This window comes from Scyliorhinus canicula, chromosome 10, assembly GCF_902713615.1.
Source record: "Scyliorhinus canicula chromosome 10, sScyCan1.1, whole genome shotgun sequence".
Lineage (NCBI taxonomy): Eukaryota > Metazoa > Chordata > Chondrichthyes > Carcharhiniformes > Scyliorhinidae > Scyliorhinus > Scyliorhinus canicula.
Window position 1 is genome coordinate 160,570,044 of NC_052155.1, and position 18,219 is coordinate 160,588,262.

The window sequence follows — 18,219 nt, forward strand, 5'->3', positions numbered from 1 at the left end:
GCAGTACCACGGCCGTGCCAAGGGTGCATGGGCCCGCGATCGGTGGGCACCGATTGCGGGCAGCGGGTCCGATGCCCGCGCACTCTTTGTCCCTCCGCCGCCCCGCTGTATCACTTCGCGGGGCGGCTGAGGGGCATCCCGGCCCGCGCATGCGCGGGTTTCGCGCAAATGCGCGATGACGTCATCCGCGCATGCGCGGGTTGGAGTCTTCCAATCCGCGCATGCGCGGCTGACGTCATATGACGCGTCAGCCGGCGCAAACTCTGGCAAGCGGGCTTAACGAAATTCGTTAAGCCCGCGATGCCGGAGTTTACGGCGTCGGCATGCTAGCCCCGACCGGGGACCAGAATCGGTTCCCGGTCGGGAAGGGGGGGGGGCTGGCGTCAAACCCACCCGGATTTGACGCCAGCCTTACGATTTCTCCCCCTCTGGGAGAATCGCGCCCGTCATTTTTGTATTCCGAAAATCTTTCTGACCAGCCGTGCTTCAAGACTTAGCTCACTCTGTCTACATGCTCACACCTTAATCTGTAAAATAGTTAAACAGTTCAAGTCTTTAGTCAATGGAAATACAAATCTTAATGCAGTAAACTCTGAGGAATGCAGCATTTGGAGCTTCAAACCTTTCAGGAAAGGGACAACAATCACACTTTTGATGTAATAAGGTGTCTATTCAGGAAGTTCACTTTCCAAGTTTTGTCCACACAGTAGTCGTGATGTCAAAGACCCATCATTTAAATTTTCCACCAATTTCTGGAATTTGAATTTAGCAACTGGCAAGGAAAGACTGCAGTTAGCACAAAACTTTGAACTGTTCTTTACCTTCTGAAGTTAACGTATGACAGCGCACAGAACAAACATCTAGCGCTAAAGATAACATTTTGTTACCTCCTTTAGTTTTTGAAGAGCTTCAACGCAGATCAGCCATGCCAGCACTGGTCCTTTGTCATCAGTGGAGCCTCTCCCATATAGTTTCCCTATAAAAGTTTCAAATTTTAGAATTATTTTCATAGTGTTGTCTTTATTTTAATTCATTCACAGGATGTGGGAACATTTGCAAGGCCAACCTTTACTGTCCATCTCCAACTGCTCTCGGGGAAGAGGTGGTGACCCCAGAATATTGATGGTGAGAGTGCAATGGTTGTGATTCTTGGAATGCCAAGTGGAGGGCGGTTAAGACTCTCCTTGCAGATGACTATCCAATGGAATTTTTGTGGTCTAAACCTGAATGTTGTTCAGGTCTTGTTGCATGTCGCCATGGGCTGCCTTATTATGTAAGGAGTTCTGAATTGTGAAATAATTAGCTAACAATTCTGATGCATTATGAAGAGAAGGGCCGGGATTCTCCCCTACCCGGCGTCGGGCCACCCCAAAGGTGCAGACGTCTCCGCACCTTTAGGGGCCAAGCCCTAACATTGAGGGGCTAGGCCCGCGCTGGAGTAGTTGGTGCTTAGCCGGCTGGCGTGAACGGCCTTTGGCGCCACGCCAGCCAGGGCCGAAGGGACTTCGCCAACCGGCGGAAGTCCGCGCATGTGCTGGAGCGTCAGCGGCTGCTGACGCCATCCCCGCGCATGCGCAGGGGAGGGGGGTCACCTCCGCCATCGTGAAGACCAATGCGAAGGCGGAAGGAAAAGAGTGCCCCCACGGCACAGGCCCGCACGCCGATCGGTGGGCCCTGATTCGCGGGCCAGGCCACCGTGGGGGCACCCCCCGGGCCAGATCGCCCAGCGCCCCCCCCCCCCCCCCCCCAGGACCCTGGAGCCCGCTGGCGCCGCCTGGACCCGCCGGTAAGGTAGATGGTTTGATCCACACCGGCGGGACCAGCATGACAGCGGCGGGACTTTGGCCCATTGCGGGCCGGAGAATCGCCGGGGGGGTGGGGGGGGGGGGGGGGGTGGGGGCGTGCGACCGCCGCGATTCCCACTCCCGCCGAATCTCCGGTGCCGGAGACTTCGGGACACGGTGGGGGCGGGATTGACGCCGGCCCCCAGTGATTCTACGACCCGGCGGGGGGGTCGCAGAATCCCGCCCAAGGTCATTGATGATGCAGCTGAAAATGATTGGGCCAAGGACACAAACCTGAGTAGCTCCTGGAGTGATGTCCTGGGGGCTGAGAAATTGGCCTTCAACAGCCACAACCATCTTCCTTTCTGCTTGGTATGATCCCAACTCGTAGAAATCTTTCCTCTTGATTCTCACTGACAGAAATTTTACAAGGGCTCCTTGATACCCTACCAATTCACCAATAACTCATCGGATGACATGCTCCAATTCAGGATATTTCATCAGCCTTCTCAGCTGGTTAACAATGTAGAGATCAAATTACCTATCAATTCCTGTATCAATAATGGACATTTCCAAGACAGGCACAACTTGTCCAACTGAACTCTGAGCATCATACAACAATATGAAATGTGTGTTATGAATATCAGTCAACAGAACCCAACACTTGAGAAAGAATCTTGAACTCAGGAGTAATCAAATAGAGGCCAGGGCTTGAAACTGAACCTGCTGAAGACTGTGCTGGAACACTCTAAGCAGAACTGCAAACCAGTGTGTGGATTGAGTAGAACAGACGAGTCTTCTTAAAACAATAAACAAAAACAGAATAAAAGACCACTATGCCTAATTATTAAAGCAGAGTGATTCAAAATAGGTTTGTCAAGCCAATCTAGCTCTGAAAAACAAGGAAGAAAGGAGGTTCAGAATGGAATCCCCATAGTAATTACATGGAGTTCACAGTACAAAAACAGACATTTAGATCAACTGGTCCAATGTGTGTTTGTGCGCCACATGAACCTCCATATCTCACATCACCACACCGAAATAACCTCTCTCGAAACGTTGGAAAGACTTAAAGCATCAACTTCAGGAAGCGCAGGCACGACACACACTCCCGTCTGCATCAATGACTCTGAAGTGGAGATGGTCGATAGCTTTAAGTTCCTGGGGGTTACCATCACCAACAGTCTGTCCTGGTCCACTCACGTTGATGCAATAGTCAAGAAAGCCCAACAATGTCTCTACTTCCTATGGAAGCGAAAGAAATTTGGCATGTCTGCATCGACTCTCACCAACCTCTACAGATGTTGCGATAGAGAGCATCCTATCCGGCTGCATCACAGCTTGGTATGGCAACTGCTCGGTCCAAGATCGCAAGAAACTGCAGAGTGTGGTGAACTCAGCCCAACGCATCACACAAACTTGCCACCACCACATTGATTCTGTGTACACCTCCGCTGCCTCAGGAAGGGAGACAGCATCATCAGAGACCCCTCCCACCCAAGCATTGCCTTCTTCCAGATCCTTTCCATCAGGCAGAAGGTACAGAAGTCTGAAGACTCGCACATCCCGACATAGGAACAGCTTCTTCCCCACAGCTGCAAGCCTCCTTAACGACTCCCCCTTGGACTGATCTGTTCCCTGTAAGAACATTATTTACAATGCCCTATGCTGCTCTTGCTCATGTATTTGCTTTGTTTGGCCCCTTGTTCTGCACTGTAACCAATCACTGTTTTGTCGATGTACCATTTGCCAATGTTCTTTGTTGATTATTCTTGTGTCTACTATCTACGTTCTGTGTACGTTCCTCGGCCGCAGAAAAATACTTTTCACTGTACATCGGTACATGTGACAATAAATCAAATCAAGCCATCAGCATATTCTTTCATTCCTTTCTCCCCTGCATGAACTAATCTTGTTTCCCTTAAACACAACCACGAACGTCATAAAGAAATTGCAATGGACCTAGGAAGTGCAATAGTTTGAAAATAATTTGTCTTCATTAAATTAACAGAGAATTCTACTTATCTTAAATGATATAGAGTTCAGTGCTTGTAATGTAGGAATGGAGTAAAATTTTAATTCAGCATTCAATGTTGGACTAACCACTTCCCTGTTATTTGCTGAATTTATTTAATATTTTTGTTATTACATAATTTGCACATTTTTTAACTTGGTAATTTAGTGTCCATATGAATGTTTCAATGCAAGTCACACTGCAATTCAGACTTTGGGCTGTGAAAATGTTTCTTAAATAAAATGTTTATTGTTTGGAGCTTGACGGAAAAGAATGAATTTAAGTTTTATTACTGAAATAAATACAGCAATCTTACTGAACTTATTTTATTTATTGCAACTTCATTGTGTTTTGGTTTCTCAAAATCCAGCTTTTCATTTCAGTAACCTTACACCCATAGAGTGTATACAGTGGAAAACACATGCTTTTCTGCACACTGTCTGATAATTAAAAGTGTTATGATCCTAGCAGCTGTTTTATTCATTAATGTGAGAAATTATTTCCTTCAAGTGATACTAGTGCCAACACACAACCTTCTGTCAGCTATAAGCATGTGAAATTAGCATACTAATATGTTGGTATGTGTTGTACGAGTACAGATTGTATGGTCACACCGACATCTCCACAAATCTCTGACTTCTGGTGATATGGAAACAGAGGGCAAACTGGTCCCCTCTGAAACTGTGAAGGACAGGAAGCTGTGAAAAGGTGGTGGGGTAGTTCTGTTAATTAAAGAGGACATTAGTACTGAGGTGAGAGATTACCTTATTTTTAAAGATTAAGACCTAGAATTAGAACTAAGAAACAAAAAGGGGCGGGTAACATTGGTGGGAGTTGATTATAGGCTACTAAACAACACAATTTTAATCAGGAAATTAGAGATGTGTGTGACAAGGGTAATACAACCTATATAATGACTGGGTAAACATAATTACTACTAATACTGTGGCAGTTGAATTCTTGGAATGTATACAAGATGGTTTTCCAGACAAGTACATTGAGAAACCAACTTGGGAACATATTATTTTAGATCAAAAAGAGTTTTCCACCTTTAAACAGTACATGGAGTAACGGTTTAGTATTCTTGCCATGCCTTTTCCTTTGTTTGCAATATTGAATTAGAAAGAACTGTTTCATGGTTGTTGCCAGCAATGCAATTTATTCCAGCTCTGCAGTCAACTAATTCAGTCAAGAACACAACACAGTTCAGAAACAAAATCAGTAGAAATAAACAAATAATTTAGCAATAAGGCTCCTATATAACAATTAGGGAAATGACACACAGATAACTCAAAAGGCACTGTCTGATATGGTCCATACATCAAACATGACTAATCAGATTCATAGTGCTAACTTTTCTCAATGGCAGGGAAGATTTGTGACCTCTGTTTAGTTTCTAAAAGGGGAAAATAGGTCAATTTGCTCTCAACACCAACTCTGCCAGTACCTCTCAAAGGCTGTGCAAGAGAATAAAAAAAATGCAAATAGTATGGCAGCTGCATTGAATGATTGAATTCATACAGTACAGAAGGAGGCCATTCGGCCCATCGAGTCTGCACCGACCTGCTGAAGACCAACCTGCCAAGCCCATTCCCCCACCCTATCCCCGTGACCCGCCTAACCTAGACACCATTGGACACTAAAGGGCAATTTAGCATGGCCAAGGCACCTAACCTGTTTGTAGCCATCCTTTGATTTCTCAAAATTTAAATAGTAAAAACTTTAATTTTGATTGATTCTGACTTCCAGTCCTAGCAAAGACCCAAGGACATCCCAGTGAACACATTTCCTGGACGGAGGAGGAAGGGCAACTCATTTTGGCCGATGACCTAGATATCAAGGAGCAACCTGAGAAGTGGAATGGCAACTTGAATATCCCATTTATATTTGACAAGTCTCTCTACCCAGGGTGGCCTGTAACAAATAATGGGGGAAATCTCCTAACCAGATCAAAGTATGGGCAGAGGAGATTCCGAAACTCTATATAACGGAAACAGGGATAAAGTTAGTGACTAACGGTTTTTCAGATCTGCGCAGAACTCATTCTTTGAAAATTTGCTGATTTTATTTTTCAAATAACCACAATCCACCAATGACAAATCTCCTCATGATTTTACGATGACTTTTATTTCTCCCGTGTTTTTAAATTGCTGACAGGATTTTAAAAATATATATATATATTTGTTGGGAACAGGATCTGGATACAAAATAATAAAGTTAAATATTAAAGCACGTTTTCTCAGACCAAATCCCAATGTCACAATTACTGCTTCAAGACAACATGGGAAATGAACATTGCAGCTTATGAAAAAATGAGCAGAAAAAAACAATTTTCACATGCATTCTCTTTTAATGAATACTTCATGTGTGAGGGACTTACATCCTCATCCTGTATATTTTTTATAAATCATATATATAATGTATGTATGTGTGTGTGTGAGAGAGAGATACCCATTGCAATCTCAAAAACGTTCAAACTGGACAAAGACCTAAAATGGCTGAATTTATGGGCTAAATTCTCATGGCCCCTCTGCCACAGGACGGTAAATATGACGGGCAAGCCAAAGGTTCGTTGACTTCAGGTGGGAATTTTCGATCCCAGGGTGGGCGAGACTAGAGAATCCTAATGTCTGTCTGGCAGTATCAGAACACCTTGCACCTCATTATCCCTGAAGAGCCACTAATAATCGCCCTGTGGGCTGTGTCCAATTTCAAAGAGAGCTATACAAAGGCCATCTGCATTTCCTAACCCAGGCTGCGAACTGGTGTCGGCTCGTCTGCTAAGACAAGGACTCCGCAACCATCCTTTGAATTCTTAATAGCTGAGACATTTAACAATCTTGAGGCTGAGGACGAGGGGATCCCTTGTCAAGGAATGTGGGAATCATGTGACATTGACCTCTGCTGGTGGAACAGGTAACATTGCCTTGCTGAACTGCAACATCTCAGTCTGCCTCTGTCATTTAACTAGCAGCATCACAAACAAGGAGTTCTGGCCAGGTTGGACACTTGCCCCCATCTACCCTGCTTCTCCTGGAAATTCTGTACCGTCGTCCACAAGATTGTGTAATCTCTGCATACTATCTCATTGTGTGAAGCCAACAGCAGCAGAACGGTGAATTGGTATATAGCATTGGTTTCAGCCCGCCAACCCCCATGAAGGAATATTTCACTGGACTTGATTCTGGACTCTGGAGCGACACAAAACAATATTATTTCGCTGTGGTCTCTGCGCAGTTCATCTTTCTTTCTCTATCCCTCTTTTACTGTATGAATGCAAATGAGGTAATGTTGCGACCCTCCTCTGTGTTCTGAGTGGGTGCAAATAAACTAACCCTTTGAGTTCATGCTATCTCAGGTTTGGTGTGGACGTATTGATTAGAAAAGTGGATCAGAACAAACGAAGGGAGTTGTGAAATATGCCACTGCTTATAAAGGGAAAGCAATTAAAACATCCTTCCGTAGATGGTCAGGTGGTGATGGAATTATATAATAATACTCTTATTGTCACAAGCAGGCTTACATTAACACTGCAATGAAGTTACAGAGAAGAAATTAGTACGGTTTAAATTATGACCCCTCCTGTCTGTAACACATGAATGTGGGAGAGAAATAGTTGACCCGGTAACTTTGACTCCCTTACTAGTGAAGAGTCTACTGATGCCTTAAAAATATTCAATGATGCTGTCTCTATTGTTCTTTGAAGAAGAGAGTTTCAAAGATTCATAACCTTCTTGGGAGAAGTAATTCTTCTCATCTTAGTCTTTTAATGGGAGAGCCCTTATTTTTAAATAGTGTCCCCTAGTTCTAGTCTCTCCCACAATGGGAATATCCTTTTGTCACAACATCCTGGGCGGTCAGTTCCAGTCTCACTTGACCAGAGTCGCAACACAAGTGAAATTAGATGTTATTTTAGAAGCCAAGGTCCAGGACTGAGCCCAAGAAACTGCAGTCATCAGGTTTTTAAATTTACACAATGTACCTTTTTATTCTGTACAGTATTATAATTAAACTGACAGAAAACGTAACTATCGAATACCCCTTTCCAAAGTATTTCCCCCCCATTCCTAAGTATTGCCACTCTCTACACACAAATAGAGACAAATAACACAGAGTGGGAAGGGTGGTGAGAGGGAAATAAATTATTAATAAAATTCATAGATAAAGAATCTTTTAAGCACTGGGGTGGTTTTCAGTTAATTCTTTCTGAAGTTCAGGTTTTCATTTTGGTACTTCTTCCTCTGAGGCTTGAGATGATTTCTCTGGCAAGTTTGTTACTTTCTCTATAGATTCAGGATCTTTCAAGTTTACAGCAAAGATGTGCCGGATCACTGGCTTTAGAACAATAAAGCAGGCTCTTTAATTCAGCAGCGAGAAGAGATGTTTGTTTCACTTCCAAGGTCTAATCCCTTCTGCACAATTCTCGCAGAAAGCATCATGCAGGAACCAACCACTGACTGGTTGTCAGGCAAACACTATCCCTGGTCAACCCACCAGTTGGCCGTTAGCCAATCAAACCGAAATTTGTGAGTTGGCCCATAAAAAAATATATGTCAGAAAACTCCAACTTGTTTCACTAATGAAAGAGATGTCGATAAACTTTGCATTGCAAATTCAAAGAACAAATAACTTTGGAAATAATGCAAATACTCAGTGGGTCTGGCAGCATCTCTGGAGATAGAAACAGTTAATGACTCAGACTGCAACCCTTCTCACTTGGAGTGTCAACTCCAGAGATGCACACGCCGGGAAAGCTGGAGAATTCCGCCCCAAATATAATTTGCTTTTGGTGGTGTTAGTTCAAGTTAAAGTCTGACTAAAATACAAGAAGAGCTATTTGTTCTTGTACTGTGGACTCTTTTACATCCACCTGAGAGCGATTAATCAACTTCAGTGAAACTGAATTTAGCCTCTGACCATTTAGCCTGGATTATATGCTCCAATCTCTGGAGTCGAGTGTACATGCACAAGCTCTCACATAGCAGTGAGTGTCAAGGTGAATGAGTGCCTGCATTTTCAGTGACCAGAAAGTGCTGGATGTCTGAACTAAAAACAGAAAATGCTGGATAAACTCAGCAGGCCTGACAGTATCTGTGGAGAGAGAAACCAGAGTTGACGTGACTTTTCTTCAGAGCTTGAAGAGGGTACAAATTGATGGATTATTATAGTGGGAGAGGGAGGGGGTGGAGAAGGGTGGAGCAGAATAGAAGATTAGGATAGGTCTGAGCTCAGGTAAGTTTGACAAAGCTACAATGAACACAAGACAAAGGGAGTGTTACTAATAACATTAAGGGACTAAAGAAGGCATAAAGGTCCTTTCCAGTGATGCATGTTGAAATCCTTTAAAAGGCATATTACAACAATTATTTTTAAAGATACTTTCCCTCTTCTAAATAAATATTTCTATTTAACAATACTTATTCATATTTAGAACTGATGAATATATAAATCTCTGAAGCATAGAGGTATTCTGCTAATATATCCAGATCTTGCAATGGCAACCTCATCTGGAGGCTTCCTACAGTGATCTGTGGGATTGTAATTCTTACAAGTTATTTCTGCTTTTGTTTGTGATCTTGTTCTCGACGCAAGTGGACTGGACACTGATTGAGGAGCTGGAATGGATCTGATCTATCTTCAGTCATGCCTCACTGTGTAATCTACGCAATTACTTTTTAAAACAATCCTTGTCACCCTTGACTGGTTTCATAGAATTTGTTTCATAGAATTTACAGTGCAGTAGGAGGCCATTCGGCCCATTGAGTCTGCACCGGCTCTTGGAAAGAGCACCCCGCCCAAGGTCAAACACCTCCACCCTATCCCCATAACCCAACACTAAGGGCAATTTTTGACACTAAGGGGCAATTTATCATGGCGAATTCACCTAACCTACACATCTTGTGGGTTGGGGAGTAAACCAGAACACCCGGAGGAAACTCACGCAGACACATGGGGAGGAGGTGCAGACTCCGCACAGACAGTGACCCAAGCCGGATCGAAACCTAGGACCCTGGAGCTTGTGAAGCAATTACGCTATCCACAATGCTACCGTGCTGCCTGGTTGCATGTACCTTCTGTATGATCCTGGATGGGAATTTGTTGTCCCAGGATTCTAAACATGGCAATTGTCTACCTGCATTTTAATCGTTGCACATTGGCTATTTCCTTGCAGGTTTCCAAGTTCTAAGAGCGTAGTGTTTCTGGAAAATACAGAATGTGTCATTTGAAACATAGAGGTCTGCCAATATCTGGTCTGGGAGAGTGCAGGGAAAGATCCCACAAGAGGTTGGTGGCAGCTGAAAAGAGCAGAAACTGTGGGCCAGCTCTTCTGTCAAAAATGCAGTCAATTTCAGTCTGTCAGCAATTGTTATTACAACCTGCAGCAGGCGAAAGGGAAAAAGAAAAAGAGAGTTTTGCATAGATTTCTTTGTGCTGTGTGAAACATTGGATGTACTGAATAGAGGGGGACCCATGGCCTGGTTGTGTCCCACCATGACCCTTTAAGCCCCGTAGTCCATCCCCTATCGGAGGTCCCGATCTCTCCGCCAAAAATCCTAAGCGCGGGCTCCCCCTCGCTCCTCCCCCCCACGCGCGAGGCAGGAACAGAGAGCAGCAGAACGCGAGGCAGCAACAGCTGACGGCCGGGCACGGCCCGGGGAGCTCCGCTCCCCTCAAGGCGGTGGAAGGCTCGAAGATCAACGCCAGCAAGAATGAGAGGATGGAGAAGGAAGATGTTTGTTGGTGGACTCAAGCTGGGAAACCAAGTAAGAAAGATTAAGGGACTGCTTTTCTGGATGTGGAGAGATTGTAGACTGCTTAATTAAAATGGATCCTGTGGACTGGGCGTTCGCGAGGATTTGGGTTTATCCTCTTCAAGGATCCTGAAAGAGTAGACAGGGTATTGAATGGGGAGCACAAACTTGATGGGAGAGTTATTGATCCCAAGAAAGCTCAGGCTATGAAGGGCAAGGTTGAAATTAAATTGGCCCAACCTAAGGAAGTGTACCAGCAGCAGCAATGGGGAGGACAGAGGACAGAACACAGAGAACAGAGAAACAGCAACAGGAGAGAAGGGGAGGAGAACTAAAAGAGAGAGAGAGAGAGAGAGAGTGTCTGAAGGTCCCTACAACAAACCAGCAGCAATGGGGAGGACAGAGGACAGAACACAGAGAACAGAGAAAACAGAGAAACAGCAACAGGAGAGAAGGGGAGGAGAACTACAAGAGAGAGAGAGAGAGTCTGAAGGTCCCTACAACAAACCAGCAGCATCCAGAATCACTAATCGTTTTTCCTTTCTGTAAAGAAAGTGTTTGCAACTTAAAGGGAAAAAAAAAGTAATAATAAAATAACTTAACCTGAAAAAGTGGTTATTAGCTTACTTCACTTCCTTAATAACGCAGGACCCAGGAAATCGATGCTAATTAAGGGGTAAGTAGGTAAAATTCTTCGGTGAAGGTATGGGTTATACCGGGGAATAACTTGGAAATATAGTTTGACCTGAATAGCACCCACCGAAGCCTGCATCGGAGTCAGGGAGTGAGAATCCCTGTTCGCCATTTGGAATATCGGCCCTTTTTGGTATAGGGGAGAATTCTAAGACAGAGTGGTGAATTTACAAAAACATGGCGCCCAACGTGGGGCAGAAGCCCATAATTACGCCCAGGCCTGTTTTTTGCTTTCTCCATGGCATCCAGCGTGGAGGCCTAGAATATTAGAAGTTCTAGGTAAAGCGAGGCTGGAATATTAGAAGTTTCTAGCTGAGCAGAATGGGGGCTAGAGTAGGGGCTAGAATATTAGAAGTTTCTAGTTCCCAAGAAACGGTTGGAATATTAGAAGTTTCTAACCGGCACAAAGGCTAGAATATTAGAAGTTTCTGGTCTATGTGTGAGTCAGACTTACCTGCCGAATTTAGTCTGGAAAGGATATTCTGTGGATCGAGGGGACTGAAACTTAGGTTGGGTGTGAATCAGCAGACTAGAAGATGCTGACCCTGAGTGAAAGTCTGCAAGACATCTTGGTGACAGCCCTAAAAATCTTGCATCCATTACTGGTAAAAGGAGGCCAAAAAATAAATCATCGTTAGAGTAAGGCAGATTGTGCGGAAAATTTTCTGGAAAATGGGGACGCCTAGAATTCAGAGACCAATAACCAATCGACCCTTAACTAAAACAGGAAGATAGTGCCTTAGTCAGCCTTGATGGGGCCCAGAAAGGGTACTTATCCTTAATTTCAGATTGCAACTGAAAGGGACAACCAGGAACAGAACTTGAATTCCGAAAAATGGCAATGAGAATAATCCTCTTGCTCTGAAACATGGCCAAGAGAGTTGAAACAATGAAACAAGAGTAGAAAAGCTTAACAGAGGCAAAAAAAAACTCCTGCAGAAGTGAAACTTAACCGCATGAAGGGGTCTCAAAATTTTGTTAAGAATAACTAAAACCCTACAGAATAGAGGTCCAAGATCTCAGTGGATAAATGTGTATGCGTGTGTTTAATAAGGATTTGTGAAATCCTACAGAGTAGAGATCCAAGATCTGAGTGGATGAATGTGTGTGTGTATGTCTAATAAGGAATTGTGAATTTCCTTTAATGTTTGTATTTTTAAAAAAAATGTTGTATTTTGTAAAGCCGATTTTCACATAAATTGGAAGTTATAAATAGCAGGTAGAAATGTGATCGATATTATGGGATAGTGAATCGGTATGTTCAGAACTAAATTGGTCTCAGAATAAACAGATAAAGAGTTTGTGCTGGGCAGCAGGCAGCAGTCAGCTGCTTTGCAGACTTTGAAATTTCTGCGTTGAAATTGAAACTGCATGGCTCCGCAGGGTCCTAGTGCCTGGCGATCACACAAAGTCATATGCAGAAATAATGATGTTTAGAATGTTAAATACCTTGAAGAAGGAGCTTTAGAAAATAAAGATATTAAAACCAATTGATAGTACAGAGGAAATTTGGGTGAAGCTACCCACTGAGACTGCAGGGAAAATAATCTGTGAAGCTGTAAAATGTAAAGACAAGATTGTTCAGATTCTGAGTACACATACAGTTGAATTAGAGAAGCATGGTATCTGGAGCAAAAGAAATTGTATCACAATTTCTCACTCAGGGGTGCAATGACAGAAGGAGGAGGCTTAACAGGCCTTAATTGTATGATGTACATCAATGATAAGGAAAATAAAACAGTTCAAAAAGAAATGGTGGCAAAAGAAATCCGGAAGTCCTGGAGAGGGCACTTCTGGGATAATCCGAATGAAAATAGAAAGTACAAATTAAAGAATAGGGCCCTCTCCACCCTTGATCTGTTCATTTGATTTTCAGATGGAAAAAATAAATAACGAACCAGTTCACAAGAAGGAAGAGAACTACACTCCAGAGATGAATCTTTTAGACAGGATTGGGGGGGGAAACTAATGATACAATTGGCTACATATTTGAGGGAATTAAATGACAGAACCCGGAGGAAAACTTTACGGGTTAGAAACAAATCAAAATATCAAATTATAACTCGACAGTGAAACCTCCGGTCAGACATCTCTAACTGGACATTAGCTGATGGGTGATCTGCGGTCTCCATGGAGTATGTACTACGCGGTGGAATTATTAAGGGTCTCGGCAGATAGCAGCGACTGACGAGGAACCCCAATATGATAAATGACAATAGTTTAAGAATTTTTGTAGCTTGATACCACGGCGGGAAAATTGTTACCAATGCAGCAAAACAATATTGCATTGAAGAGCTGTAATCGTTATAAAAATACAGAGAAACAGCAACGGGAGAGAAGGGGAGGAGAACTACAAGAGAGAGAGAGAGTCTGAAGGTTCCTACAACAAACCAGCAGCATCCAGAATCACTAATCGTTTTTCCTTTCTGTAAAGAAAGTGTTTGCAACTTAAAGGAAAAAAAAAGTATAATAATAAAATAACTTAACCTGAAAAAGTGGTTATTAGCTTACTTCACTTCCTTAATAACGCAGGACCCAGGACATCGATGCTATTAAGGGGTAAGTAGGTAAAATTCTTCGGTGAAGGTATGGGTTATACCGGGGAATAACTTGGAAATATAGTTTGACCTGAATAGCACCCACCGAAGCCTGCGTCGGAGTCAGGGAGTGAGAATCCCTGTTCACCATTTGGAATATCGGCCCTTTTTGGTATAGGGAGAATTCTAAGACAGAGTGGTGAATATACAAAAACAGTAGAATGGGTAAGAGTAGGTAAATTGCTGCGTATTGGTCTGCCAAATATAAACTCTGCCAGTGATGGAACAGTTGCACTTACACATTGCAATATACGTCTTGCGTGGTCTGTCTGTATTTGAGAATGAAGGATTTCTCTATGTGAATTATTCATTCAGTCAGGCAATTAGATCCAGGGTAAGAAAGTGAAGAAGTGGCGGAATCAATATTCCCCTAATCACACACATCCTGAAATGGCTTACCAATAAATTTTGAACCAACTATTGTGATCTCTCTGGACACACCAAATAAACTGAAAATAGCACTTAGTGTGTGCGATAGTTGCACGTGACGTATTGTGCAACTGCCGAATAATGGAGTACTTGATAAAATAGTTGCCTATGACGGTGAAGCCAGTGTCATGGACATGGAAAAGGTCGGGTGCAATATTGGACCAAGGATGGGTAGGAACTTCATGTAGAATCAATGCTTTCTTGCGCTGACTTGGTAAAGGCTCTTGTCAAGCCTCTCACCATTTGACGACGACCGCAACGTCATTGTTCATACCTGGCCAATGACTGTCTCCCTGGCGAGTCTTCTCATCCGATCTCTGGTCCTTTCTATGTGAGTAATGAAGTTGTTGACGAATATCAGTATGCAAATATTCCAGTGTGATGACCTGCTTGTCTTTAAAAATGACTACCTGGGAGATCCCCGATTCATCCTGGTAAGGTCAACATGGTCTCATGTTGATCATGGACATGCTGAATTGAATCAGGCCATCCTTCAATAATGGTATTCCACAGCTTCTATATGGTATGAACCTTTGTAGCCTCTTCTTTGTGGTTGCTGGCCTATCGTACCAGATCAAATTATGGATTTGCATTCTCCTGCAATTTCAATGTTGCAGCTCCCTAGAAACTGCCAATTTTGTCAAGATGTTCTGGGCTTTTCAATGTTAATGCATGAGGTAAGGTGATAGGAGTTCTTTCTGAGATTGCCCTGCCCTGTGAAGTCTGACTAATTCCATGGATAGTTGCTGTGTCAGGCCAAAACATATCGGCGGATTTGCAACCACTGGGCATTTAGACTCCGCAACATAGACCATCTGTGACACCCATAAGGATTGATTGTACTTAAACTCCAGGACTATGGATCCTGTGCATGGAATTAGTGACTTGTTGTACACTGAGGGTTTCACACCAGTCGGTTTCCAGGTCTGTGAATATGTGCCTTTTAGAATTCACAAGGGTAGGATGTTGGCACTTGACTGTGCACCAATCTTGGCCAATAGCTGCCAATTTTCATAGGGCCGATAATTTGAATCTTGGCAAACATTGGAAAGTTAGAGGACATTGAGGCTTTCCATTAGAATGACGGTGTGAAAGATGTGGGCCGGGATTCTCCCCTACCCGGCGGGGGGATCCTGGCGTAGCAGAGTGGCGCCAACCATGGGGGTTAGGCCCGTGCTGGAGTTGTTGGCGCCACGCCGACTGGCGCCAAAACCGGCACCAACGGCCTTTTACGCCCGCCGACCGGCGTCAGGGCTGGCTGAAAGGCCTTCGCCGGTTCGCACATGCGCCGGTGCATCAGCTGACGCTGATGTCACCACTGGCGCATGCGCGGTAGGGGGGTTCTCTTCCGCCTCCACCATGGTGGAGGCCGTGGCGGCGGCGGAAGAAAAAGAGTGCCCCCACGGCACTGGCCCGCCCGCTGATTGGTGGGCCCCGATCGCGGGCCTGGCCACCGTGGGGGCACCCCCCGGGGTCCAATCGCCCCGCGCCCCCCCCCAGGACCCCGGGGGCCCGCTCGGGGCACCAATCCCGCCGGCACCAGAGGTGGTTGAAACCACGGCGGCGGGAGAGGCCTCTCAGCGGCGGGACTTTGGCCCATCCCGGGCCGGAGAATCGCCGCAGGTGGCTCGCCGATCGACGCGGAGTGCTCGCATCCCCGGACAGGCGCCGGAATGTGGCGACTAGGGGCTTTTCACAGTAACTTAATTGAAGCCTACTCGTGACAATAAGCGATTATCATTTTCATTTCGATTGGCGCGATTCCCGTCCCCACCAATTCCCGGGTGGCGGAGAATTCCGGCCACGGCGGGGGCTGGATTTTCGCCGGCCCTGGGCGATTCTCCGACCCTGCGGGGGGGTCGGAGAATTTTGCTCGTGATCACCACTCTTCATCTCATTGTGCGCATGATTATCATTTTCTGGCTTGTCAATATATACATTTCTTTTCTTCATTTTCCAATAAAGGGGCAATTTAGTGTGGCCAATCCACATACCCTGCATATCTTTGTGTTGTGGGGTGAGACCCATACGAGACAAGGAGAATGTGCAAACTCCACATGGATAGTACCCCGGGGCCGGGATCAAACCCGAGCCGTCAATGCCATGAGGCAGCAGTGTTAACAACTGCGCTACCGTGCCGCCCTATGTATACATTTCTGATGAGGTGCAGGATGTTCATTCTTATTGCTTTAAGGTTCCCATTGCGTACGTTCTGTTGGGTCAGTGCACAGCTCTTTGTAGCTCCATCAGCCTTGGCTTTAAGGTACTGCGGCTGCCCCCGCTGCTCCCAAAACTCTCTATACAACTCTCTCTGCTCTTGGAACCCGCCCTGCTGCTCTCTCTGCTCCCGTTGCTCTCTGAACTCTTGCTGCTTCCCATAGTTTTTCATGTCCCAGTTCTTCTATGTCTTCTTTCCCCCATCGTTCAAACCTGTTCCAGAACACAAGCAAGAAATGGAATTCTATTGAATGTAAATGAGAAAAGAAAAATGTCTTACCATCTTTTTCCACCAATGTGAATGGCTCTGTGTCCCACCCATCCTCAACTTGGGCCGGTTGAACATCCAGATGACCATAGATGCAAACGGTCTTCTTTTTTGGGTCATTGCCTAGTGTGGCCAATAGGATTGGAGGAAGAGGAATCTTTGATCCATCAGGCAGCTGTAAATCATACATTTAGGATGATGAAATTTATGATTTACAGAAGATTGTGAAACGTTATTGCAGAGAGCACTAATGGGTCATTTCAGAAGTACAATTCCAAAGAACTGATTACATGAATAAAACTATCAAGTTATCAAAGGGTGTAAAGTGGGCTGACAGCCCTCAGGAAACCAGGGGCTGGATTCTCCGATAATGGGGCTAAGTGTTGACGCCGTCGTAAACGCCGGAGCGTTTTATGACGGCGTCATCTGGCCGCTAGGAGCAGCAATCCTGCGCCGCATAGGGGGCCAGCACGGCACTGGAGCGCTTCACGCAGCTCCGGCTGCTGAAACGGACGCCAGCATGGGCGGCGCAGGTCCACGCATGCGCCTGGGTTGACTTTGCCGCGCCGGCCAACATGGCGGAGCCCTACAGGGGCCCGACGCGGAGGAACATAGGTCCCCCCCCCACTCGAATTAGCCCTCCCTCCGATCAGTAGCCCCCGATTGCGGACCTGGCCACTGTGGAGCCCCCCCCCCCCACCCCCACCCCACACCGCCGAGTCGGATCCCCCCCCTCCCCCACACCTGGACGGCCCCTACAGCCAGAACGCCGAGGTCCCGCCGGGTAGGACCACACACGAACGACGCCAGTGGGACTCGGCCAACTCGGCGGGCATTTGGCCGGACCGGCGCGGCAGTGACCGCGACAGCGCCATTCCCGCCGATTCTCCGGTCTCCGGAGAATCAGCGGCACGGCGGCGGAGCGGCGTCACAGGGTTCGCGCCCCCCCTGCCCCGGCGATTCTCCGACCCGGCGCAGGATCGGAGAATCCCGCCCCTTGTCTCAAGATTCAACAGTCTGAGGAGGAGAAAAGAGAAAACCATTTGGAAGAGACAAACATGTAAAATTGAAGGGAGTTTCAATGTGACGCATCGGTTCTCACCATTTGTTGCCCAATATCAGCCAGTTCCACAGATCCACCCAGTCGTTCTATCTCTTTGCCAACAAATTCCACCATCCTCTTGGTTTCGCCTCTCTTCTCCGGCCATGACGAGACGCTCTGAATTGCCACCCAATCTGCCAGGCGCTATGGAAACAAGACAGTCAAATAACTGAATTAAAAAAGCTGGCTTGGCATCTTGTGATTTTCTCCACTGTTTACAGGTGAACTACCCGATGGTGGCTTTCTGCAAACCAACAGTCCCCAACATGAATTCTATCAATACAACCACACGCAGTACATCCATATTGTAGATATTTAACCATCTGCTTTCTTGCTTCTTTTCTGGAACACATATCATTTTAA

The 18,219-nt window shown here is 45.4% G+C and overlaps 1 protein-coding gene across 1 annotated transcript in view; it reads right to left on the reverse strand.

Moving 5' to 3' along the window:
• Positions 1–18,219, reverse strand: part of LOC119972741 (cytosolic non-specific dipeptidase-like) — an 85,192-nt gene that overhangs the window by 37,305 nt on the left and 29,668 nt on the right. Inside the window, 3 exon segments of the mRNA XM_038810050.1 lie at positions 888–976; positions 16,767–16,929; positions 17,857–18,000. Of these exon segments, the coding sequence (XP_038665978.1) occupies positions 888–976; positions 16,767–16,929; positions 17,857–18,000 (396 nt within the window).